A 25581-nucleotide genomic window follows, 5' to 3' on the forward strand; every position below is an offset into this window, starting at 1 on the left:
CTGGCTTTAATTTACTACATCCACAATAATAAAAGGTGAAAGTGAAAGTAACGGTCCTGAAAAAGTTTTACCCCTAATTCTTGATTACTTTTTGTTTACATGTAATAATAATTATTCTCTTTTTAAAAATATTTGAATTGTATTGATTTTTATAAGAGTTAAAAATAATTTTTGATTTTAATGTATTTGATATTAAAATTTAATTTTTTATAAAATTAAAATTTTATTATTTTTATTGTTAAAAAGTAAAAAAAATAATTTTAAAATATATAAAAAAAGAAAATCTAATATAAAAAAAAACATAATTTTGAGATATTTTATAAAAATTGAATAAAGAAAATGAGACAAAGAGATAATAATTTTTTTCTTAAGTTTGTGAATCTCTATAAAGTAAGACAATGTTGTATTTAGTTTTATTTATTTCCTTTTACTTGAAATGAAAAAAACCTAAGGAGAAGCAACATCGTACCATGCATGAATGTCATGGTACCGCACTTGGCAAGGCCGAGGTTTCATGTTTCAAAATGTCCCATTTTTCATTTTCTATACAAATACTGAGAGATGGGGAATCCGAGATCTAAGTTAAAAAAAAAAAAAAAGGGGATTGGGAATTGGGTGATGCAGCCTACAGGTAGATGGCTTGTTGGGCCATCGGCCTTCATCAGATCTGATGGAAATTGGCTGAACTTTGGAAGCGGAGCCCAGTTGATAGTTGTAGCGTCCATTTGGGTTATCCTATGACCGTCCACATAAGATTATTATTTGACTTTGTTTTACGCGGTCTTTCCCGTTTGAATTCATAACGAATCCATAACGAATCCATCCTCACTTTTTCAATATAAAAACCCTAACTGAACAGTTACTATATAATCACTCAACAAAAGAAAATTTAACAAAGAAAATGAAGATCAAGAAGCCCTTGAAGCAACTGAAGCTCTCTGTTCCTTCTCAAGAAACCCCAATCTCTTCTTTCCTGTAAGTTTCTTTTTTTTTTTTTTTACCTATTCCTTAAGCATATTTCTAGATTGCTTCGATATCGGATCAAACTTCGCTTTTTAATTTACTAGAAATCGCTTCTTGAATCAAAGTTTATGGCTTGATCAGTTTATGGTTTCCGTCACATTTTCTCTGTTTCGCTGCCGGCCAATTAAAGGTGAAAATATTTTGCATTTGAATTTCTTTTACCATAATATCTTCAGGACAGCGAGTGGGACATTTCACGATGGTGATTTGCTTCTAAATCAGAAAGGGTTGCGTCTCATTTCCGAGGAAAAAGAATCTCGAGTAAGTTTTTTAAACTAATCTAGGGACCTTTATGCTTCGTTGGAGGGTATTTACGTCAGCTCAAATTATGCTCCTTTTGGTAATATTTTACTAGCATTTCAGTTTTATATGCTTTTGTAGCTTTGCTCATGGCATTCACTTCCAATATGCCCATATAAAAAACTATAACTCGATTGGTTTTGATTGTATTAGTATTGTGTTGAAAGTGCACCTCTGTTTTCAGTGCTATATTTTGTCGCTTCATTTTTGTTTCCCTTGAAAATTGAGGACAACATTGATGGTAAAAAGTTGGGATTAGGTTAGAATGTATTGTGACATTTGGGAAACCATGGAAAAAGGTGCTGTTGTACTTGGCAATATTATCAAAAGTATCATCAAATTTTGGATTCTTGGACCAAAATACTTGTCCAGGGCCTTCCTGCTTCTTCCATTACTTAGTAAAAGACTTCAAATTACCCCCCCTCCCTTTCTTCTTCTGTCCTTCCAACTTCCCTCTGCCCACTTCCCTTCAAAATCCATGTTACTTTCCTCATATCCCAAAGTCTGTATGTTTTGTGTGTGGTTTTTGTTTGAACAGGTAGCTAACCGGTTATGAGCAGCAATGGTTGTTCAAGTTCCCATAGTGTTATTTATCCTTTTGCTTTTTAGAATCAATATTCTGGGGATTCAAGATTTTTTTTTAAAATTTTTTGTTGGGTTACTTTGAGCAGCCTTCTGACGGCAAGGAGCTTGATTTTGAATTCTCATTGGAAGATCTTGAGACCATCAAAGTTATTGGGAAGGGCAGTGGTGGTGTAGTACAACTTGTTCGCCATAAATGGGTTGGAAGATTGTTTGCCTTGAAGGTAAGTGTTCAAGACTGACAAACATTTTTCATTTGCTTGTTAGTTTTTTAACTTGCTATTAAGAGACTGCTGATTTTCCTATTGTCTTTTATCTGTATCTTAAACCAGGAACTGATGTTAACTTGTTAAGATTACTAGCCTTAGGTTTATCCTTTGCTTCCTCCTTTCAAGTCATGTAGGATATGAGAATTTCCTGATAGATATATAATGGGGATCATGATAATTTGGGTTGAGAGGGTGGTGACCAAAGAAGGCATGCAATAAAAATATAATACTGGTACTATTTTTACAATTAAAAGTTTAAAATATAGTACTATTTCGTTGACGATCTACAGGGATAATAGAAGGAAGGACTGTTCCATACTTCTTTTATTATTTGTGCTTCACGCTATACTACAGATTAAAGATATGTTAGCCTGTGCTTCTCTTTTCTTGTATGATGTTGATATGGCCATGTCTTCATAATTGTTTGATTTCTAGAACCGGAACATAAAATCCTCATAACTAGCATTCTCACCTTTTTTCCCGGTTTTGACTAAATATTAACATTTTCACTATTTAAATTGCATCTACTTCTGCTTGAATATTGACTTAATCATACATAGTAGTAAAAAATTTTGAAATGCTTGGAACATGGTGGTTATAAATGAAGAAAAACAGATTCCATGAAATTCATTGGTCTACTAAATGCAGGTCATCCAAATGAACATACAAGAGGAAATTCGCAAGCAAATTGTGCAGGAGCTAAAAATAAACCAAGCATCACAATGTTCACATGTTGTGGTTTGCTACCATTCTTTCTATCACAATGGGGCCATATCTCTGATGCTAGAATACATGGACCGTGGATCTCTAGCTGATGTGATCAGACAAGTAAACACAATTCTTGAACCATATCTGGCAGTTGTGTGTAAGCAGGTATTCTTCCTTTCTATGAATTGAAATTTTACGAATGGCCTAAAAATACAAGCCCTAGCCAAAGCTAAACAAGTGAGTTCTTCTTTCTACTCATGTGTCTTTATGTTTCAGGTCCTACAGGGTCTTGTGTACTTGCACCATGAAAGGCATGTAATACACAGGGACATAAAACCATCCAATCTACTGGTAAACCATAAAGGGGAAGTGAAGATCACTGACTTTGGTGTCAGTGCAATGCTGGCTAGCTCTATGGGCCAGAGAGATACATTTGTAGGGACTTACAACTACATGTCGGTATGTGGAGTTACCACACTATTGAAATTACTCAGTAAAACTTTGGTTTGTCGTTCATCATGGCATCTTATTTTGCTGCTTGTGATTAGCTACTTCAATTTTTCTATTCTCACTTAGATTTGATATAAAATTTTAATCTTAATCATCTTGTTTCCACTTGTAGCCAGAGAGAATTAGTGGGAGTACTTACGACTATAGCAGTGATATTTGGAGTATGGGGATGGTAGTGCTTGAGTGTGCTATTGGACGTTTCCCATATATGCAATCTGAAGATCAGCAAAGCAGGCCTAGCTTTTATGAGCTTTTGGAGGCAATTGTGGAAAAGCCTCCACCAACTGCTGCACCAGATCAATTCTCTCCAGAGTTCTGTTCATTTGTATCAGCCTGGTAAATGTTTACACGTTTAGTTTGCATTATATCATCTGATCTCATCCAAGTGATCTGTCAAACTTGGAATTCTTTTGCCATTGTCTAGGCTTTTAGTGTTAGTTAGCAACCCTCTCCAACATGCTATCCACTTTTGCAGCATGTAGCAAGAAATATTGGTGCACAAGTTCTTTAAATGTAATCTTACCTTCTTAATATCACAAAAATCCAAAAATTTATCCTCAAAGGCTCATTTTATGTGCTTTTGACAGTATCCTCTAAAAGTGGTGGATATTGTAATATACTACGATTTTCTTTGAAGACAAATCATTTGCACCGCATTTGAGATTCAATGAACAATTGGAAACTCTTATCCAAGGAAATTTTGCCCATAATGCCTTTGTAGTTATCCTTTTGTACTAACTTCCTGAAGTTATTAGACAGCAGAATATCTTGCGAGTTACGTATTTGTTGTGTTTTGTGAAACATTCATGTGGAAGCTTATCCGGTTCTTGAAGATGAAAAAAGCTTTTACATTAATTTCATTTCTTTACGTAATACTCCTTGATCATTTTCCATTTGCTTTTGTTGTGATTGATAAACAGTATTCTAATTGCCTTCTCCAATTCCATTTTTAGCATACAGAAGAACCCTCGAGAGAGAGCATCATCTTTGGACCTCTTGGTAAATTTCACTCGGTTTACCACCAATTTCTTGGTAAAATATATATTTTTTCTCCAAAACCTTGATTGTCACTTCTTTTGTTCTTGCAGAGTCACCCCTTCATCAAAAAGTTTGAAGACAAGGACATCGACCTTGGCATTTTGGTAGGTAGTTTGGAACCCCCTGTGAATTACCCAAGATAATTTGCCTTGTAATAATATGTTTTGGTCTTGTTTCACTCTTCACCTTGTTCAAACCTACATCAAGAATTTCTTGTAGCACTTCATATATCAAGGTTTCATATTCCGACCAAAAGACAAGTTTGATTGCAAAATCTTTCTATTTCTCTCTACACATTGAAATGTTAAGAGCTAAGAAGAATCTATACCAAATGAAATCAACTATAGCAAAAAAGATTATGACAAGAAATAATCTTTTAGGCAGAGTTGGATGGACGAGATAAGCTCATAAGAGCTGTGGGCACTAAACTAGGGAAGAAGAACTAATAGCAAATAGGGGCGATTAGGGTTCAAGATGTGGGCACTAGAAGGGATAAGAATGGAAGAATAAGGCCTACCTACAAAAACTTGTGGTGCCATTCCTATTGCCCATCAAATAGCCTATTTCCCATCATGATTTGTTCCCAAGTTAATCTTCTTATCCTTTTTCACTACCTTACCAACCTTTTGGCCCCCCACCTTTAATAGAAAAACGAAGGAAAATCCATACAAAATCCATCAATTTAATGCAATCATCTTTAAGAACTATACTGTTTTTATGCATTGGCAGTGATCTGTCTGAAGTTGACACTTTGAGAGGAAATGGTAGCCATGTTTTGTTAAAAGAATAGTCTAGTTGTTTTGCTTTTTGACCATACAAAATTGGGTGTTCCAAAAATTGAAGAAACTTGTTAGGAATGCGATATATTGAAATTTTTTATTTGAAATCCTTTTATGAACATCAAGATCCTATTCACCAGCTGGCAATTACAATAATTAGTTAGCCATATCATTCACAATAAAGCTTCTTTTCAAATTAAAGCAAATTTCTAATCAGATGGATTTTGCGATCTTTTGGATACAATTTTTGGGGGGTTTGAACATCTTTTTCGTATTAAAATCTAACAATTTTCTAATGTGTAAAAGTTGTAAAAAGAAAGGGAGAGTATCAACAAAAATAGGAACACTAGTTTTATTGTTACATGTTAAAAGAGGAATCGAGCTCGTTCATTCTGTACTTGAAGAGTAAACTTTTTTAACTTGCGAAGAATTTTTGATGAAATTGACAAGACAATCATTGACTTTCAAAATATTGAAATGAAATCCCTTAAGAAATGTTTCCCATAGTGGTAAAAACACACCCAAATCCACCAAGAAATGTTTCCCTGAACTCATCGAAGCTTCTTCTGCCAATACATCTAGATAAAGATTCCTCTCCTATGCTTCAAGTTTTACAATGTGATTGCAAGTTAAAACATGTAAATTATGTCATGGTTTTTTGAGGCAAAGTTGTTTAAGATAGTGACCTCATTTTCAGCCAAAAAAAAGATGGTCAAAGCTTTTTTTTTTTTTTGGATAAATGATGGTCAAAGGTTATCCAATGCTTACATATACCACCAAATATTATCGATAAAGATTGCTATTTTTTTTATTATAAATGCAAATAAAGAATGTCGAACAAGTAGCAATAGCATGTACAATTGTGCTCCCTACGGGAAGATCACATAGAATATAGGATTTTCAGAACTCTGATCTCGTTCTTGCTCTTGTTCTTTTTCCAGCTGCAATCCAAATGGGCAAAGAAGCAAGCCAAATATTTCAAGATATGAATCTGAAGAAAATGAGTAGTAATGAAGCTTGGTGCAGTAAGAAGATGATCATGGAAGGAGGAAATAGTAAGGAAATATGTGACTCAATATCCATAGAATCCTCTTTTGAAGAAAATTCAGAAGACTCCGTCTCTTCAATATCTCCATCAGACTTGCTTGACGATCCATCATCTTCTGCAACATCATCATCATATTTTTCATCGAATAGGCCACTCTATGAATTATCCGAGGTCATGGCTCAATTACCTGTCAGGTAATCAAACATCCTTTCAATATGCTAAAATGCCAGAGAACATGAGTTGGGTAATGATTGATTTTGATATATGTGTAGGAGAGGACTTTCTAAACATTATCAAGGGAAGTCTCAATCTTTCACGTCTCTAGCAAGCGTGAGGAGCATAGAAGACCTTCCAAAGAAAGTGATTCCTATGTACAATAGAGCGAAAATGAAATCATGCAAGAGCTACGGGTGGGGACTAGATGGCCATAACAAGAAGAAGCCATATAGCCCAAAGGCTACGATATCAAAGAAGGCCGGTTCCCGGGGTTGGTTGTTGTCTTCCCTTGGTAATTAGAGAAGTAATACTACTCTAGTGATCATTGGTGAATGATTAGTAGTTATAGCTGGATTTTTGTATGTTGTATAAGCAGCTTTTAGATGTCATGAAGAAACCATCGATCAACTTTTGACCATTTTTTGAGGATCCGTCGACAAAGAAAAGGAAATATAAATATAAACATATATATATTTATGAATCGTGAATATATAATGGAAAATTCAATTTTGCAAGCATCTCTTTAGAATTATCAGGTCATATTCGTTTTTCTTTTTGGCCAAAAAAAAAAAAAGAAAGTTCAAAGTACTGCTTAGAGTAGTTGTGATTTCCGCTGGTTTTGGTTAATGCGCATTTTCATTCAATTAGAAGCAGGATTTTTAAATATTTTGAGCTTCGAATGAATCAAATTCAGTCGCTGGAATGGAATTCATCTTCAGACTAGAAATTGAGAACAGCCATAGTTGGACAGAAAACATAAATTCAGAGTTGGCATGGATATATAGGAAATTAGTCAGAATTATCTATATATTATATAATATAATTTCACAAAGAATTGGCATGACAGACACAAGTAGTGTATCCAGTTGATACTCGGCATGGATAAGAAATCAGAATAATCCAACGTTTTCAAATTAAAAAAAAAAAAGAGATTTTTTCATTGGACAAATGAGAACCGCTGGATTAATAAAAAACACATTTTTGAAAAATGAGAACTCATAGGCATTAGGCAAACCTCGATCACATTTTTATAGTGTGAAAAGGATTTATAAAAACACTAAATCAACTTCTAAAAACAATTTTTGCCTTTATTTCTTCTTTTCTTTTAGCTCAAAATCTTCGAAGGCCACTTCAATCGAGACAGTCGTGTGAATTGATTACAACTGTCAAAGGTCAAAGTACAGAGGATATATGAATTTATAAGCCTTTTTTGTAAGATTACAAAATACTTTCTCAAGAGGATGTAAGATTACAAAATACTATCATATCTTATAAATAGGCGTGATTCCCAGGAGATTGAAGCACTTTCTCATAACCACGGCGGTTGCTTCACATAATAGTAGTCGACTCGTTTCCATATCCGACCCGACAACCTGGCCAATGTATTATCAATATACCACAAGTTACAAAGAAAGGCTAGCTACAGCTAAAAATCCACATGCATACGCATTTGTTCATGCTATCTAAGTTACATGCCACAACAGTATTTGGAAGAAGTGGCCCTGTGAATGATATTCTTAATTTTTTAAATAGGATGTGATGGTAGAACGGCTATATTCTGAGCTAGTTTGTTCTGCCATCTTGTGAGGCAGGTGATAATCAACTACCAACTTTATTTTACTGAGAAACTATAAATTAGATCGTGGATTATACCTTGCACTCGGGGTTGCTATAAAATTTTGAGAAGATTTCAGATAAATTATAGAGGTAGTCACACAAAACATTTGGTAACAAATTGGTACAGGCCTCTTCGACAACCTGACAATGAGATAAAAATGTGTCAAACCAAGCCTTGGTCTAGAAGCAAGGAATTGATTGGAACTTAGTTATTTACCTCAGGGAACTGCAGCAAATGAAGGCCCAAATCACGCTCATCCTTATGCCCCAATACTAGTGTCCCCTTCTGTTAAATACAAAAAGTTACGAAAGGCATAAGTTGCAGACAATGAATCTGGCTAAAAGAGTACTGCTACTAACCTTATAAGAGCACACATAAATAGAAAATAGTTACCCTCCACTTTTTAAGTGAAAGTTCAAAATTAAACACCTATATTCAGATACATTGAAAAACATATTCCACGCCATTCAAAGAGACAAAACTACAGAAAGCCTCAATTCTTTCTGCAAAAGAACCGGTTGTTATCTTTTCATGTCAATAGAGCTTGGATGCACAATAACAAGTGCAAATGCAACTAAGGTTTCAAGAAGCTACAGCTTCAGGCTGAGAGGGAACTTACATTCTTCAGTTCCTCCACATCTTTTCCAGATCTCCTGATGATTGAACAGATTCGAGCATGAGCATACAGCAAATAAACAGCAGTGTTGCCCTGCCACAAAAATTTTAGAAGGCAAGAATCAGATGCTGAAGGTGATGATAGTAATAGCAACAATAATGACATTAGTAGGAACAATCAGCAAACAACACCATAAGAAACCTTCAGCAATAAAAATGTTCATCAGAGACAAAAATGACGAAACAAGTTATCTTCACAAAATCTGCAGTCTAAAAGCAAGAAAATTGTTGGGGCACCTTATCGTTAAGCATCTGGTCAAAATTAAATGTGTAATTGGTCAATCTGTTGTTCTTCAAGTCAGCATACCTGTAATCAGAATTCAAGAATATTTAAAGGATACCAACATGGAACAAGAACAAAAGAGATCGTCACAATAACAGTAAGAGAAATAAGGTTATATAATAAATAATAAATAGCTTACTTTACAGCACCATAACCAACTGCCTCAGCAGTACTCTCAATCTCATCCTCAGTCCATTCTTCACCCTTACCTGATCAATGCATAAGGTAGCCATTTCAGATATAAGTTTGAAAGGTTAAAAGACTACAATTTAACAGCAGCAAGAATGTGCACTAACATATACATTACATAGTTTTTCAAACATTTGTAACAACGGAGACAAGGTTCAACATTATACCACGTTCAATAAGTGCTGCTTTACTTCGACTCTTGGCTTCATCAAGTAGATCAACTAATCGAACTACTTCAGTGTTACGGGTTCGAAAACGCTTGCCATCTTCTCCAAGAACAAGGCCAAAACCAACATGGCTAGCTTTGAGATATGAACTATCACTATGTGGAAGCCACCCTGCACGTTTGGCAGCCTAAAAAATAAACCAAAATAGTGTCAGACCTATCGCTGAAGGTCAAAAGTTTGAACAGCACTTTAAGATCCTTAATTAGTGATATTCCACAAGCATCAATCTAGCTCTAAGTAAATAGAATACAAGAGAACTTTCACTCATTAATAAAGACTTTTACAATATTACTCATCAACAGAATCCAGGAAACAGCTTTGAGAACATACTTTGAACACCATATCAAAATGCTGCTGCTGGCCTACATCAGTAACATATATAATCCACTCAGCTTTCTCTTCATTGAGGCGATACCTAAGAATTGCAAGTAAAAAGATTGATGCAAAAGCTGATAAATTCATATCCCTACACTAACATGCTCCAGATCAACACAGTAAAACAGTAAAATTTTTTAAACACATGCCATAATCAGTAAAACAGTAAAATCCTCAAAGCAAATTGGTCTAACATTAACAGAGTACCCCATGAGATTAACATGGAAAAGAAAACGATAAGCAATAAATCATCTAAAGTTTACACACTCCAGAATTTTCAAAAACCAGCTGCCACTTTGTAATTTTAGCCACTCTTATTTCAGTCAATACTCTTGGCTGCACATAAATCTACATATTTCACATATTATGCAAGAAATGCAAAACAACAATAGAGGCTCATAACATTGTGTTGAAGGAAGAAAACTTACCAAAGAGCAGCCATATCAGTTGATGCATAGTTGAAACCACCATCACTCTTCACCACAATAAGAGGTATATTACTGCCTTCAATAAAGATCACACGAGCTCCCTGACTTTCCTCAACTAATCCTTGATTGGTCAAGGCCTCTATAACCCCAGGAATGTATGGATTATAAAAGCTCTCCCCCTGTCAATAAGGAAATTGTCAAACATATAAATTTGGAACATCATTTACACTATAAACAAAACTTGCTAGTTTACACAAATTTAATGAGGTTATAGAAATCTTGTATTCAGAAAAAAAAAATATAATTCCTCCACTGTCACTATCTCAGTAGAAAGTCATCAAAATCATGTAATTGTGTATAATTGCATGTTTATGAAGATTTCAGGTGATTATATAGTTGTTAAAGGCAATAAACATGTATAATTACAGTTTGTACAAGATTGAAGACGATTATAAAAACAGGCCCAAAATATAAAGAAAGCTTAAAAGTAAATCATAAATAAAGAGATTCCAAATTATCCAAGAATGTCATAGTCATACAGAGAATTTCATATAAAGGTGCAACTGAAAAATTACCTAAGCTGGCCTAAGTATCACCAATACATAGAGCTTGTGGCACTGGACTTACTTTTTCCTCTAGATGAACTCCAAGCCGTTTATAGACCTTATGAAATTCAGTCCGGCTGATTTCACATATTTGTGCCCATGCCCTACGATACTTGTCTTCTCCACCCTGAAATGGGTTGAACAATAGAAAATGACGCAAAGAGAAATTAAGGTATTAATGAATCTAAGTGCATTCAGAGAAAAAAAAAACTACAAATACTTAAACAAGGTAAAATTTTACCTGAAGGCGCACTACTGCCTGTTGTGCTCTCTCCTTAAAAGCAGGATCAGCATCAAACCTCTGCTTTGATGATTTATAAAATGCCTAAGGAAGTCAATTCAAGTTAGAATTACAACATTCACTTGATTTCTGCTTAAGCTTCAAAGTCAAGGAATTTGAGAGTAGTTTGTCACCTGCAGATCTCCAATGGCTGTTTCAGTAGCATCTTCAAAGTTTGGAAACTTTTCAAAGAGGAACTCAATCAGCATGCCAAACTGCAAGACAAATAGGAAAGTTATAAAAAATTGTTACCGATGAGGAAATGCTGAAAATATACATAAATGTCTGCTTTAAAAGTGGCAGGCTTCAAAAGGAGCAAGCCAAATCAAGAGTCAATGAATGAGACTACAATGAGATGTAAGACTACAGCCCATTTCAATCTCGGACAGAACCCAAGATCAGATACAAACTCTAAAATAGATGAATGCTTAAGCCCTTGTTGAGCACAAACAAGAATCCATGCCCTCTGTGCACAATTCAGAAACAACACCAACCTGTGTCCCCCAGTCACCAACATGGTTTCGCCGAAGAACTTCAACTTTTGAAAATTCAAGCATGCGGGCAAGCGTGTCACCAATAATTGTAGACCTCAAGTGACCAACGTGCATTTCTTTGGCAATATTTGGGGATGAAAAGTCAACAACTGCCTTTTTGACTGGCGGCATTGGTGCCCATGTATCTATACCTTCACTTAGCATCTTTTGAATGCTCTGTCAAACAATAAAGCAGCCAAGCAATCTTATAAGACTAATACAATAACTACAACAAGCATAAAAGGAAGTGAAAACTATTCTTGGAAGTAAGTCGATAACATCAAAGAAAAATAGAGGAACATGTGAAGCACCTTAGCCATCCAACTCTTGGACAATACTACATTTACAAATCCAGGCCCAGCTACAGAGCATGATTCTATCATTTCAGAGGTTGGGAGATTATTCTTGATTGCCTAACAAAAGAAACAAGGGATATGTCAAAAGAACAAACTAATGATTATCTATTCATTCCAAGTATGATAGCAAATACATGCTCCTTTACCTCTCCAACTGCTGGAGGCCCACGAAATTGAGTACCTTTCCCTTTTATTTTAGACCACAGGCCCATGGCATTGTTACTGCACCAAAGAAATTCCCAATTTGGCATCGAAAATTAGTCCATACAAAAAGGTTGAACGAAGCTAACCTTACTTCTAACAACCAATAATCTACCATTTCATTACAAAACAAAAACACCATTTAAGGCATATGGTCTATTTTTCACTAAATGAACTTATACCGTACCATTGGTAATCACCAAACTTTCCAGTGCAGGCAGCTATCAATGGTTCTACATCCGGTTCATTAGGAACAGTTACTTTAAGCGAAACTTCAAATAGCTTTGCTAACTGTGCCTTCACACTGCCCATACATTCATCCTCTTCCTAACCACGGAACCACGGAACCCGAATAATTAGTATACCTTTTTTTTCTAGCAAAATACAGTTAAAACGTATTAATAATAAAATTCATGCATGAATTTTTCAGTTGAAGGAACTTACAGTTGCCATGGTCGCTATTGACTCTGTCTTGGTTGCCCAAGCAAGTCTTCTAGATGTCACCCTCACTAAATCTGTCTAATTTTTTGGATTATCAAAATAAAATTATTAAGAATGCATAATAAATTTTGAATTGAAGAAAATACTAATAAATTAAAATAAACAGCCACGTAATATGAATTTTTTTTAAAATGTAATAAAGTGAAATCACATTTAGGCTTTCTTTTTTACAAAGAAAAATTACGACAAAAAGAAAAGCAGAAAAGATATACTTATTTACCTTTGCAGCTATCATCTATCAATTGATTTTATTTTCAAAGCATGAAAAAACAAAACGTGAAATTGAAGCTTCCATCTTAAAACAGAAATCTCACCAAAAAGAGAGGAACTCCAAAAATAGTAAAGAAAATTGTGCATGGAACGTGAGAAGAAGTAGACGAGCTCGGAAGAAAGTTGAAAGAAGTAAATCGGCTTTAAACAAGTACAGTGAAAGAGAAAAAGAGAAGATTGAAGGAGGGCTGACCAGAGACGGAGGCGGAGATGGACGGAGAGAAGCGACTGAAGGAAAGAAACGGGGAAGGAGATGCCGGCGGTACCAAAAGCGTTATGGATGCCAGCATAGCTTTTTAACTTATATCACCCCAAAACCCTATTGCTTCCTTCCCTCTTTCTTTTTCTCTCTTGTTCTGTTTATTTTTTACGATATTTTTCCCTCTAGGGTCGTTAAGTTTGGCCAATTAAATCGTGTCACGTCACCTATTTACAGGGAGACCCACCATGGACCACCAGAAAAAATTAGAACTTATTGAAATTGAGATTAAAAAAAGAAAAGGTAAATTAAAAAATAGAAGTGATTTTCAAGCATTTTGATATTTTTGGTTCATAAAAATAAAAATACCAGCAATGTGAAAAACCATAGACATGAAGTTGACCTTTTTTATTATAATATGGATAGAAAAATTAATGATTCTCCTATGCAAAATAATATTACTATATAGTATGTTTAAAAATTATATTCTTACAGTACGGCTGATGTTGAATTCTCTAAATTAAAGTTGTTAATATTATATGAGATAATGTTTTTTATTTTTAAAAATTTTTAAAGATTTTTTTCAAAAATTAAAATTTTTTATTGTTTGGATAAGAAAAAAAGATTTTTTGTTGTTTGAATTTTAAAACATTGTTATTGATTAATCTTCAAAATTGTGACATTATTCAACCATTTTTTCTATCTTAACAAAAATCCATCAAAAATTAAAATCATAAAAAAAAAAAAGGAAAACGATAGTATCCAAAACTCCTTTATCACTAAACTTTCCAGCCATTTGCTCAACCGTTGATCCAAAACTCAACAATTTTATCATACAATTATCAGTTGCCGACACCATTCTGGTTTACTTCAGGTCAGAGGATAAAGGCATGTTTGTGATTTTCTATTTTGTGCTTGTTTTTTATTCTTTCTCTGTTTTTCTTTTTTTTTTTGCTTTTCTTTCTTTTAAAGATTTAAAATTAAGGAAACAAAAAATAAAAAATTGCAGAATCTGAAAAATGAAAACTTCGAAGAATCAGAACCTGATGCTGGAGAATCAGAACCTGCTGCTGGGGCCAAAGTTTCTTACCAACGAAGCATAAAAGAATATACCAGAAAAGAAAAAGGAAGAAGCATAAATAAGAAAAAAAAAAAAAAGGAAAAGTAAAGATTGGATTTGCAATGAATGAGGGAGATTTGTGGGTTTCAATGGTGACTGATAATGGAGAAAGGGTTAAGATTTGGGAGGGATTGTGGGTTTGTTTGAGAGAGTTTGGGAGTGATAGATTGATAGTTGCTTGTAATGTTTAGAAAATTGTCCTTCGATGAAAATAAAAAATAATTTTTGCACGTTAAGTTTTATTTTTTTGTTAATAAAAAATAAATTTTGTTGAACAAATTATTTTAAACTTTTAAAATATTAAAAAATATGAAAAATGACTTTAAAAAAGATTTTAAAATAAATTATTTTGGTCTATTATTTTACATTTTTTATTTAATATAAAAATATTTATAAATATAATGGTTTATAGTGTTTAATGTTCAAAGCTTAATGTATTTCAATTTCAAAAAGGCATAAGTAAGACGCACCGTATTTTAAAGTTCTTTTTTTTTTTTCCTTTGTTTATCACAATCTAGTCTCAGTTACAAGGAAAGGATCTTTTTAAGACAACAGATGATGTCTTACGCAGTCGTTATAATATCGAAAATGTCCAATATATATTTATTAAAATGTGTTTTAATAAGATATTTAAATTTGGACTAATATAATGTTTAATAATAATAATATTAAAAAACAAATCTTAAAAGTCGACAGAAAAAGAGACATACCGATAATATTTTGAGATAAATTTTAATTTATAGTCCTATTTTATTTTACGGCAAATCAAACAAACTTAAAAAAAGATGTAAAAAAATTCATAAACATTTGATTTATTTTTCTTAAAGATCGGAAAAGAAAAGAAGATAAAATATTGTACAAGAAATATTTGATTTATTTTTCATAAAAATATTGAAAAAGAAAAAGAAATAAAAATGTTGCACACGAATTTGGACCTTGGAGTAAAATATAATCCCTTTCAATGAATTATTTAAAGTTTTTAATTTTGTAGTAAGTAATTGTGAAGAAATTTTTATTGTGAAATAATTAGAGAAGATAATGGATCGAGATGAGATGGAATTTATTTTTATTTGTCTTGAAATTAATCTGATTTTATATTTTTAATATATAAATTTGATTTAATTTGATAATTTTATATTTGATTTTGATTTTATTTTAAATAAAATTATAATTAATTACATTTGAATTTAATAAAATATTATTTTTTAAAATATAAATATAAAATAAAATAAATTTTTTTTATATATAACCTAGATCAGATCAAAATAAATTATCTAAAATTCAACCTAAATTTAAAACTTAATTCGAGTAAACTTGAAATTTAATTAAAAAAAAATTAACCCTATAAAATTGAATTTGATCGAAATTCGACGGGATTAAATTGTGAACACATAAGCAACGCATATGTGGAACCAAACGTAGATCTGCTATCAACAATCGCTGGATCCGTTAATGCTTTAGTGGGCCCAAGAAGGACTACCCATCTTTTCACGCCACGTTGTCCTCAAAGCACGAAACCAAGGCAAAACGGTAGAAGAAAACCCATTTTTTTTTAATTAAAAAAAAAAAAAAGAAAATCCTGTCCAAGAGCCCATTCTCGTTATTTCTCTTTGAGACGATGTCCCGGTAGAAAATTTTGCAACATCTACGCAAAAACTCAAATGCTCAATGGGGAACAAGATCGCGCGAACGACGCAGGTCTCGGCGACGGAGTATTACCTGCACGACCTGCCGTCTTCCTATAATCTGGTGCTGAAGGAGGTGCTCGGTCGAGGCCGATTCTTCAAGTCGATCCAGTGTAAGCACGACGAAGGTCTCGTCCTTGTCAAGGTCTACTTCAAGCGTGGCGACTCCATCGATCTCCGTGAGTACGAGCGCCGACTCGCTCACATCAAAGAAACCTTTCGATCACTTGACCATCCCCACGTCTGGCCCTTCCAGGTCACCGATTCTCCTTTAATTCTTTTTTCTTTTTTTTTTCAATTCTGGATTATCAGTGTTTGATTTTGAATTTTAACTTAGACCCAAGCTTGATAGCGCTAATTCGAATTGTTTTAGGTTTTTGAGTTTGAGATTAACTAATTGAGAATTTTAAAATTAATTTTAGGCGCATCTCTGATTGGAATTGTTTGTTTTCCTGCAGTTTTGGCAAGAAACAGATAAAGCCGCATATTTATTAAGGCAATATTTTTTCAATAATTTACATGATCGATTGAGTACTCGGCCTTTTCTGAGTCTCGTTGAAAAAAAATGGTTGGCGTTTCAGGTTCGTCTTCATCCTTCCTTTTTGCTTTTTTTCTATCCTGGACATTGAAGAGTATAATTCCTTTTTTTTTTTTAATTTAAAATTTGGATTTTGGTGGTGCTGCAGTTACTTCTTGCGGCAAAGCAATGCCATGATAAGGGGATATGCCACGGTCAGTACAGTTAGTTATGAGGGAATTTATTAGTTTTATCTCCTGATTTCATAAGTATATGTTGTTTGAATATATTTTTAGGTGATATTAAGTGTGAGAATGTGTTGGTTACCTCATGGAACTGGCTTTATCTTGCTGATTTTGCATCATTCAAGCCCACATATATTCCTTATGATGACCCATCAGATTTCTCCTTCTTCTTTGACACTGGAGGAAGAAGGCTATGTTATCTTGCACCGGAGGTTGGTTCAAAATTTCACTTATTTTTTTGTTGTATTTTGAACCGTGCATTGTCTTGTCTGTTTCCTCTGATAAATTTTTTATTGAACCTTAACTAAGGTCCAATGTTTAGGATGCATCATACAAGGATGAACTGCCATTTGAACTAATGCCATACATGTTCTCATATTTAAATATTTCACTTTTGATCAGCAATTGGGCCTAGATTCCTTTAGAAGTGGAACTATTTTGAACTTTAAACTGATCTTCCAAAATTTTAACAAGTCATAAAGAACCAAGTTTGGATGAATTCTTTGATGCCAAAATAGCTATATGGATTGTGAAATCTCTTAATACTCCACTGTAAATAACTCTGGCAGTTTATTGGCTTCGTCTATTTTTGGTTTTTACACCTACATGTACTAAGAAGGTTTGTTTGATAAGGGCTGCTATTTGCTGGTGGGAAGTTGGTGATTTAATTCTTTTTCCATTTATGCTTTAATGGATCTGCCCTAATAGGGAGTGGAGCAAAAGGATTACATCAATCCTTTTGCTCATTTATGTGGTTGTTAATTTGATTCAGGAAAAGGTATATGTCATCTCTCATAAAAGAAACATTTTCTGCTTTTCGTCTTTCCCATTGACAGCATTTGTTTATCAGTTAAAAGTTTCGTATGATAATTGGTAGACTGGATTGGTCCTACCGAACTTGGTTCTATTAGGATATGCTTGTCTAGCTGAAGATAAATGAGTTGAGCATGTATGATAATTGCTACATGTGAATTATATGCTGAAGCATCTGGTTTTGGACATCATGTTTTAGAGGTTTGGTATTTTGTAAAATTTGTTATTTGTTCAGTTATAATATATTAGTTAGATTGTTGTTCTCCTACATATAAAACATATCACATGAAATTTAAGCGCAACACTTGAACGAATGTCATTTTGATTCCATACGCATGTGCCTTTATTTTTCTTCGTTGTCAATAAATTCCTCTAAATGTAAATATTATGCATTCTTTGTTGTAATACCGCTGGTTTTTTCCCCATTGCTATACAGAGATTTTATGAGCATGGAGGTGAAATGCAAGTTGCACAAGATGCACCTTTGAAGCCATCTATGGACATATTTGCTATTGGGTGAGCTTTTCTCAGTTATTAGCTTCTCTTTTTTTGAAACTACAATAGCTTATAAAATTATTGTTTTCCAAAGAGATTCTTGTCTCTCTTATCTGAAATCATATGTTACTAGAAACATGTTGTTGAAAATCAAGTTTCATTTTAAAAGTGCATATTTTTGAGGCAGTGATTGGTGAGATATTGCTACATGGTAAACTAGTGTACATAGTATCTTGATATGCCAATATGCACTATGCCTTTTAAAGACATTAACTGAAACAAACCAACTGATACGATTGAACTTCTTCAGAATGTTTTGAATGGTATTACTTGATGAGTAATCAGTCCTCTGGTGTAACGATAATACTTCCTCGTGAGGCAATAATAGCAGATTGGCTTGTTGTTGTGAACTTTTGTTATTTTTATGTTTCTGAGTCCTATTGATATATTTTGGTCTTACATGTGGAAATAGTGGTTCCAATCTTATTGTTTTAACAAAATTTAAATTCCATATTGTTTTTGTCTCACAATGTAATAATATGCACTTACTATGCTACTATTTAGATGTGTCATTGCGGAGCTTTTCCTTGAGGGCCAGCCGCTGTTTGAACTTTCTCAGCTTCTCGCATACCGCAGAGGGCAATATGATCCTAGTCAACATCTTGAAAAGGTGCTAATTTCTTTTCCTACCCTTGTGTATGATGCACTTGCTATGCCGTTCCCACTAATTTTTCCTTCTTCATATTGGTTTTTACGTGATCTTGCTGCTAATTACTTGCCTGCACGAAAGACTGCTATCAGTGCACATTCTTGCTAGTCCTAGAGAATTTAGTCCCTTGCTTTCATCTTCTTAACTTCTATTCATACTTAATTATCGTTAATAATTTGCATTGGATGTGCAGATCCCAGATATTGGGATACGCAAGATGATACTTCATATGATCCAGCTTGAACCGGAGTCTCGCTTCTCTGCTGAAAGTTATCTACAGAATTATGCAGCTGTTGTATTTCCTAGCTACTTCTCACCATTTCTGCACAATTTTTATTGTTGCTGGAATCCTCTTCATTCTGATATGAGGGTACACATATTTCTAACTAAGAACATGGAACTTAATCCTTCTTGCATCTAATATGTTGATCCCTGCTCTGTAATTTCTATTGTAGATTGCAATGTGCCAGAGTGTTTTCCCTGAGATACTGAAGCAGATGAGGTGCAAGAGGTCAAGTGATAAGATGGAAAGAGGTCTTGGCAAGTCACACACCTCAAATGGGAAGCAGTCACAAGAGATTGTTGCAAAACAGAACTTAAGTTCCACAACACACTTGTTGACAAAAAGAGAAAAGATAGAGAATGGTTCTGTTAGGGATCAATTCAAGCTTCCTGGCAACATTGATTCTCTACTTGGGGATGTAGAACCAAGCAATCATTACCTTCATGAGAAGTCAATGACCGGGGATGCACCCAAATCTGCACTTTCCCAAGATTTTAAACAGCACAGCATGCAATCTCCTGCCCTTTTTCTTCAAAATATCTCTGATTCGTTTAGGAAAAATGATCACCCTTTTTTAAAAAAGATTACAATGGATGATTTGAACTCATTGATGTCTGAGTATGATAGTCAATCAGACACCTTTGGAACGCCTTTTTTGGCATTACCCGAAGACAGTATGAAATGTGAAGGGATGGTTTTAATTGCCTCTCTGCTTTGTTCCTGCATACGTAACGTTAAGTTGCCTCATTTAAGGAGAGGGGCCATACTTTTACTCAAGACTTCTTCATTATACATTGATGACGAAGATCGCTTGCAGCGAGTGCTTCCATATGTAATTGCAATGCTTTCTGACCCAGCGGCCATTGTGCGTTGCGCTGCCCTTGAGACTTTGTGTGACATTCTGCCCTTAGTCCGAGATTTTCCTCCAAGTGATGCAAAAATTTTTCCAGAGTATATTCTTCCGATGCTTTCCATGCTTCCTGATGACCCAGAGGAAAGTGTGAGAATCTGTTATGCTAGTACTATAGCTAAGCTGGCTCTAACAGCTTATGGATTCTTGATTCATTCAATAAGGCTAAGTGAGGCTGGGGTTCTTAATGAATTGAATTTGTCACCTAAGTCATTAGCATCATCTAGTGAGTCATCTGGGCACCTCCAGAGGTTAAATAGTGATGCACAGCTGTGCCAACTGAGGAAGTCCATTGCTGAGGTAGTTCAGGAACTTGTAATGGGTCCAAAGCAAACTCCAAACATTAGGAGAGCTCTTCTTCAGGACGTTGGCAACTTATGCTGCTTTTTTGGCCAGAGACAGAGCAATGACTTTTTGTTGCCCATACTCCCTGCTTTTTTGAATGATAGAGATGAGCAACTTAGGGCAGTATTCTACGGGCAAATTGTGTATGTTTGCTTCTTTGTGGGCCAAAGAAGTGTGGAGGAATATCTTTTACCTTACATTGAGCAGGCTTTAGGTGATGCAATAGAGGCTGTTATTGTCAATGCACTGGATTGTTTGGCCGTTCTGTGCAAAAGTGGTTTCTTGCGGAAAAGAATATTGCTCGAAATGATAGAGCGTGTCTTTCCATTGCTAGGTTTTCCTAGTCAATGGGTAAGGAGGTCAGTTGTCACTTTCCTTGCATCTAGCAGTGAGTGCTTGGGTGCAGTAGATTCTTTTGTTTTCCTTGCTCCAGTTATACGGCCTTTCCTACGTCGGCAACCTGCATCTCTGGCCTCTGAAAAGGCTCTTCTTTCATGTTTAAAACCTCCAGTCTCAAGGCAAGTGTTTTATGAAGTCCTAGAAAATGCTAGGAGTTCAGACATGTTGGAGAGACAAAGAAAAATATGGTACAATTCATCAGCACAATCTAAACAATGGGAAATTGCTGATTTGCTCAAGAGAGGTACTGGGGAAATAGACTCATTGAAGTACTGGCCTGACAAAGAACAGTCTACAGGGGGTCATAGACCTATTGATAATGCATTGCAACAATCTGGGCTAATGGAATTTGATGATGATGATTCCAAGTTGAGAGCTTTGGCGGGCCATACACGCAATGCTTCTAGCATAATTGATATGCGTGATCCACTATGCTCAGAGAAGCTACAGTTTTCAGGTTTAACATCTCCACAGCTCAATGGTGTCAACAGTTTCATGTGTGATAAATCGTCAGATGGTATACCTTTGTACTCTTTTAGCATGGACAAGCGAGCAATGGCAGCTCCTCCAGCAGCTTCTGATACTCTTTTGCAAGTAAACTCCTTAGGAATTGGTTCATCTTCCATGCCTTGGATGGATCCAGTTAGTAAATCATTTAGCATGGCTAGTTCAGTTCCAGCGCCTAAGCTTGTTTCAGGCTCCTTCAGTATCACTGGTGGTTCTAAACAGTTCTACAGGGTTGTACATGAACCAGAAAGTCGGGAAAATGATCAAACAACCTATGTTAATAGTAAATTTCAAGATATGGGATTATCTGGTACAATGAAAGGAAGTTCTGTTTCTATTGAAGATGCTTCTGCTTCAACTGATCTTACAGGACTACCCTCCTTTGCTCGGTCTTCATCAATTTCAGACTCAGGCTGGAGACCTCGTGGGGTGTTGGTTGCACACCTGCAGGAGCACCGATCTGCTGTCAATGATATTGCTATTTCAAATGATCACAGCTTTTTTGTGAGTGCATCTGATGATTCCACTGTCAAGGTGTGGGATTCAAGAAAGTTGGAGAAGGATATATCATTTAGGTCAAGACTGACTTATCACTTGGAGGGAAGCCAAGCACTTTGCACTGCAATGCTTCGAAATTCTGCTCAAGTTGTTGTTGGAGCATGTGATGGGACAATACATATGTTTTCTGTTGATCACATCTCTAGAGGTCTTGGAAATGTTGTTGAAAAGTACTCAGGTATAGCTGATATAAAAAAGAAGGATGTGAAGGAAGGTGCAATACTTACCCTTTTGAACTACCCCGTAGATAACTATGGTAGTCAGATGTTTATGTACAGCACCCAAAATTGTGGGATTCATCTCTGGGATACAAGATCAAGTTCAAATGCATGGACATTAAAAGCAATTCCAGAGGAAGGCTATATCTCTTGTCTGGTAGCAGGCCCTTGTGGGAATTGGTTTGTTTCAGGGTCTTCTAGGGGTGTGCTTACCCTTTGGGATTTGAGGTTCCTTATTCCTGTGAACTCATGGCAGTATTCTCTTGTATGCCCTGTAGAAAAGATGTGTCTTTTTGTTCCTCCTTCTAGTGTCTCAGTTTCTACCACTGCTAGGCCTCTTATTTATGTTGCTGCTGGCTGCAATGAAGTCTCACTTTGGAATGCAGAGAATGGGAGCTGTCACCAGGTACACAGGCATATTGCTTCTATTAATTACTATGTCTAAATGTATGTATAATAGCAATAAATGATTTGGAATATTAAGACTGTGCTTGGTAGGAGAAAACATTTGGAGGATGAAAAGTGTTTGGTGGTAAAGAGGAAAGAAAAATGACTTTTAGCAAGCTTGGTAAGATAGAAAAGTGAGAGGCAAAAACAATATGACTGTCATTTTCTATCCATAATAAAAATAATCAACTGGTCCTTCCAAATTGGATTAGGGGAGAGAATGGGAGAAGTGTAGTCAATTCTTTAGAGATTATGTATAAGGGAAGAAACTTACTTGAAGGGATATTGAAAAGCCTAGATTTGGCTCTCTAGAATGAGAACTGGTTCTGTTCTGTCTGATCATCTATTGTGATTGAGTTTTTTCTTTTGCAACTTCTATCTCCAGGTATTTAGAGCTGCAAATTATGACAGTGATGCAGAGATGTCTGATTTACCATGGGCCTTGGCAAGGCCTTCAACTAAAACAAGCTCTAAATCTGATATGAGGAGAAATGCAAATCCAAAGTATCGAGTGGATGAACTGAATGAACCACCTGCTCGTCATCCGGGTATGCGTTCATTACTTCCTTTACCTGGTGGTGATCTGTTGACTGGGGGCACTGACTTAAGGATTCGCCGCTGGGACCATTGCAGGTTTTAGTCGAATTCTTCTTTTTTTACCCTGTTCATCAATCTTATAGAAATTTTATGCTTCATTTACATTGTTTTCATTGCAGCCCTGATCGAAGTTACTGTATCTGTGGCCCAAATTTTAAGGGAGTAGGAAATGATGATTTCTATGAAACAAGATCGAGTTTTGGTGCACAAATTGTACAGGTATCTTTGAATGATAGGTTTACTTGTAACTTCATTGTGGTGTTTTACCTTTCAGATTTTTAGTGGATGGTTGGGTGTTCATCTTCTATTGATAATAGTTTTCCATTCCATGTATCTATCCCATTCAATATCGTGACAACCGGTAGTAAGGAGTATGGAATGGATCTTACTGATCGAAGATGTCAATGTAAACCCCCCCCCCCCCCCCCCCCCCAACCAAACAAATTCAGTAAGCTTGATTTATGCTTGAAGGGGGCCAACAATTTTTTTATTGAGTTCTTTCAAGAGTTAATTATATGTTTTAGACAATCATCCTTTCTGATTTTTTCATATCACAGTTTTTTCAATTATGCAAATCAAAGCATTTCTTATCCAGAGCTTTGATTTTAGATATAAACATTCCCTTTTTGGAACTATAGCCTATTGGGTGATTGTGGATATCCTTTTGACATATCCTGGAAACTTTAATTTCCTGCTTTGCATATGTGTTCTCTTATTACCTTCCTTGTTCTTAAATGTTCATATTCTGACAGATTTTGCATTTATTAACTAGTTATTTAAGCTGCAAGCGCTTGGGGAGTTAAGTTGTTAATTGTTAATGAAAACTGGGTTAGCTAGGGTCCATGCCATTTTTTAATCATCTTTCTCATCTTCTATCATGTTTTTTTGTGCAATTCCCTCAACTCCCTTTTCATTATAAAGCAAATGTGCCTTGTGGAAGTGTTTACCGCTATTTTTCTTTTTCCTAAAAAGTTATTGATTTGGGGTCTCCCCACTCTTTAGAATTTATAATATTGAAACTGTTGTCATTTTTCTTGCAAACAGGAGACTAAGAGACGACCTCTAACAACAAAGCTGACTGCAAAAGCAGTTTTTGCTGCTGCTGCCACTGATTCTGCTGGATGCCACCACGATTCTATCCTCTCTTTGGCTTCTGTGAAGTTGAACCAGAGACTCTTGTTATCAAGCAGTAGAGATGGGGCTATTAAGGTTTGGAAGTGAATAACCTAAAAGTTTAGTGCTTTAACGTACATATTAATTCCAACAGTAGTGAAATTGTACATAATATATATATATATATATATTCAAATTCAGATCCTAAATTCTGCAGTCTAACCACTTCTTTGATCTGTAGTTTTGTACAGTTTGTAAGCATGTAGGTTTATACAGGATTTTTCATTATTAATATAATGCCCTATTTATCAAGAAAAATAGAATCCCCTAGGTTGTATTCTTGTTTAAAAGGGAAAAACTTGTTGTGCCATACATATTCTTGCATCTATGTGCAAAGTTAGTCGTTGCTATCAAATCTTGCAACCTTTTGATGTCCCATGTAGCTGTTCTTATTCATTAGTTTTTTTTTTAGTTTGTAAAAGTAATGTTCTCTTGATATATTGAATTAGACAGTATTTGGGTGGCAAACGGTGAGATTTCTTCCATAATCAGGCATCACATTCTTTTGCCATAGTTTTCTTTTATTTTTGCCATCACACCTGCTTCTGTCTATAAAGGAGCTTAGACAGAAATGAGGTTGTTGAGATTTGGAGATGGCTGAAAGAGATGAAATTGGAAAAGAAAGCATGAAAGAGAATGGACATAGAACTTACAGAAAATAGAATGTCTTTTGAGGTGGTTTAGTCATGTTTATGCTCAAATTATTGTGTTAGATTTGCAGGAGATAATATAACAAGCAGATAGAGACACAAGCAATGCATTTAAGATGATTTAATGCTACTTGCTAAATGAGGTGAATGAATCCATTGATTTTTGCATTAGTTGGTAGATTTGCGTTTATTATTGTTGCCAGTGCTTTTCTCATTTTTGTTGTTCTCTTCATGAAAGCTATGATGATAGTCTGAGTTTCTCATTAATAAGGGATTGTGTCATAAATAAATACCTGAAATAAGGCTGCGTACTGATGATTCATTTTAGTGTAATTTGGCTAGAAGTTAAGTTAATTTATCAAGAATCTAGAGAGCTCTTAAGACCCTACACGGAAGTGTATAACTCTCTCAAGGTTATGCCTGTCTCGCACAATTCATGTTAGTTCTCCATTGAGGACTAGGGAGGCATGCCTGACAGCTCTAGAAACTCTCCAAACTTCGTGTTGCACCAAATGCCACCATGACTCGGCAGTATTGAGCTTCTTTGACTTTTCAATTGCATCTTCTATTCCTGGAAAGGATGTAGATCCGTAATCATTGTGCCTTGAGGGCGCATAAATCTGCATGCCATAAAAGTAGGTAATTTAGTCCATTCTGTTATAATTATGATATTGAATTATATATTTCTTGAGTTCTC

The 25581-nt window shown here is 35.0% G+C and overlaps 4 protein-coding genes across 12 annotated transcripts; 3 read left to right on the plus strand and 1 right to left on the minus strand.

Annotated features, from left to right (window-relative positions):
- Window positions 1-828: 828 nt before the first annotated feature.
- On the plus strand, window positions 829-4690 carry LOC111303155 (mitogen-activated protein kinase kinase 6). The gene is made up of 8 exons (XM_022899216.2): window positions 829-975; window positions 1200-1284; window positions 1995-2129; window positions 2823-3047; window positions 3159-3341; window positions 3505-3728; window positions 4346-4391; window positions 4481-4690. The coding sequence occupies exons 1-8, from the start codon at window positions 902-904 to the stop codon at window positions 4571-4573; spliced, it is 1065 nt and encodes a 354-aa protein (XP_022754951.2). The 5' UTR covers window positions 829-901; the 3' UTR covers window positions 4574-4690.
- A 1334-nt stretch (window positions 4691-6024) lies between these two features.
- LOC111303157 (uncharacterized) lies at window positions 6025-6991 on the plus strand. The gene is made up of 2 exons (XM_089742122.1): window positions 6025-6451; window positions 6530-6991. The coding sequence occupies exons 1-2, from the start codon at window positions 6162-6164 to the stop codon at window positions 6771-6773; spliced, it is 534 nt and encodes a 177-aa protein (XP_089598248.1). The 5' UTR covers window positions 6025-6161; the 3' UTR covers window positions 6774-6991.
- Window positions 6992-7540: 549 nt separating this feature from the next.
- LOC111303153 (arginine--tRNA ligase, chloroplastic/mitochondrial-like) lies at window positions 7541-14540 on the minus strand. 7 transcript variants are annotated; one of them, XM_022899209.2, is made up of 19 exons: window positions 14257-14518; window positions 13208-13440; window positions 12688-12758; window positions 12431-12570; window positions 12189-12264; window positions 11998-12099; window positions 11648-11863; window positions 11288-11368; window positions 11115-11198; window positions 10896-11000; window positions 10269-10447; window positions 9796-9880; window positions 9406-9592; window positions 9189-9258; window positions 9004-9073; window positions 8711-8800; window positions 8308-8376; window positions 8127-8231; window positions 7541-7846 (listed from the first exon to the last, which is right to left on the minus strand). In XM_022899209.2, exons 2-19 carry the CDS (start codon window positions 13302-13304, stop codon window positions 7736-7738), a joined length of 1938 nt encoding a protein of 645 aa, XP_022754944.2. In that variant the 5' UTR covers window positions 13305-13440; window positions 14257-14518; the 3' UTR covers window positions 7541-7735. The 7 variants fall into 7 exon arrangements, with proteins under 7 accessions (XP_022754944.2, XP_022754949.1, XP_089598247.1 ...); XM_022899214.2 differs by lacking the exon at window positions 13208-13440 and having other exon boundaries at window positions 14257-14540; XM_089742121.1 differs by lacking the exon at window positions 13208-13440 and having other exon boundaries at window positions 12688-12762; window positions 14257-14513.
- Window positions 14541-15870: 1330 nt separating this feature from the next.
- On the plus strand, window positions 15871-24610 carry VPS15 (protein kinase family protein / WD-40 repeat family protein). Of its 3 annotated transcripts, none has more exons than XR_002691721.2 (11): window positions 15871-16274; window positions 16477-16599; window positions 16705-16750; window positions 16832-16992; window positions 18030-18109; window positions 18653-18758; window positions 18991-19167; window positions 19253-22423; window positions 22850-23012; window positions 23181-23280; window positions 24106-24242. XR_002691721.2 is itself a non-coding variant. In XM_022899218.2 (11 exons), exons 1-11 carry the CDS (start codon window positions 16002-16004, stop codon window positions 24280-24282), a joined length of 4662 nt encoding a protein of 1553 aa, XP_022754953.1. In that variant the 5' UTR covers window positions 15871-16001; the 3' UTR covers window positions 24283-24610. The 3 variants fall into 3 exon arrangements, 2 of the variants coding, with proteins under 2 accessions (XP_022754953.1, XP_089598249.1); XM_022899218.2 differs by having other exon boundaries at window positions 22850-23097; window positions 24106-24610; XM_089742123.1 differs by lacking the exon at window positions 16832-16992 and having other exon boundaries at window positions 15946-16274; window positions 22850-23097; window positions 24106-24497.
- Window positions 24611-25581: the final 971 nt, after the last annotated feature.

This window comes from Durio zibethinus, chromosome 13, assembly GCF_047325235.1.
Source record: "Durio zibethinus cultivar Kanyao isolate XHJ-2024 chromosome 13, ASM4732523v1, whole genome shotgun sequence".
NCBI classification, from domain to species: domain Eukaryota; kingdom Viridiplantae; phylum Streptophyta; class Magnoliopsida; order Malvales; family Malvaceae; genus Durio; species Durio zibethinus.

Bases quoted from the DNA above. Each gene is read 5' to 3' on its own strand.
- LOC111303155 (XM_022899216.2), top strand. From the start codon at position 902: ATGAAGATCAAGAAGCCCTTGAAGCAACTGAAGCTCTCTGTTCCTTCT. The intron at 1,285-1,994 runs GTAAGTTTTTTA...TACTTTGAGCAG, and splicing joins CCGAGGAAAAAGAATCTCGA to CCTTCTGACGGCAAGGAGCT. The intron at 3,048-3,158 runs GTATTCTTCCTT...TTTATGTTTCAG, and splicing joins TGGCAGTTGTGTGTAAGCAG to GTCCTACAGGGTCTTGTGTA.
- LOC111303157 (XM_089742122.1), top strand. From the start codon at position 6,162: ATGGGCAAAGAAGCAAGCCAAATATTTCAAGATATGAATCTGAAGAAA. The intron at 6,452-6,529 runs GTAATCAAACAT...ATATATGTGTAG, and splicing joins ATGGCTCAATTACCTGTCAG to GAGAGGACTTTCTAAACATT.
- LOC111303153 (XM_022899209.2), bottom strand. From the start codon at position 13,304: ATGCTGGCATCCATAACGCTTTTGGTACCGCCGGCATCTCCTTCCCCG. The intron at 12,265-12,430 runs GTACGGTATAAG...TCTTTGGTGCAG, and splicing joins AAGTTTGGTGATTACCAATG to TAACAATGCCATGGGCCTGT. The intron at 10,448-10,895 runs GTAAGTCCAGTG...CCTTATTGACAG, and splicing joins GAGTTCATCTAGAGGAAAAA to GGGGAGAGCTTTTATAATCC.
- VPS15 (XM_022899218.2), top strand. From the start codon at position 16,002: ATGGGGAACAAGATCGCGCGAACGACGCAGGTCTCGGCGACGGAGTAT. The intron at 16,993-18,029 runs GTTGGTTCAAAA...ATTGCTATACAG, and splicing joins TATGTTATCTTGCACCGGAG to AGATTTTATGAGCATGGAGG. The intron at 19,168-19,252 runs GTACACATATTT...TTTCTATTGTAG, and splicing joins CTCTTCATTCTGATATGAGG to ATTGCAATGTGCCAGAGTGT.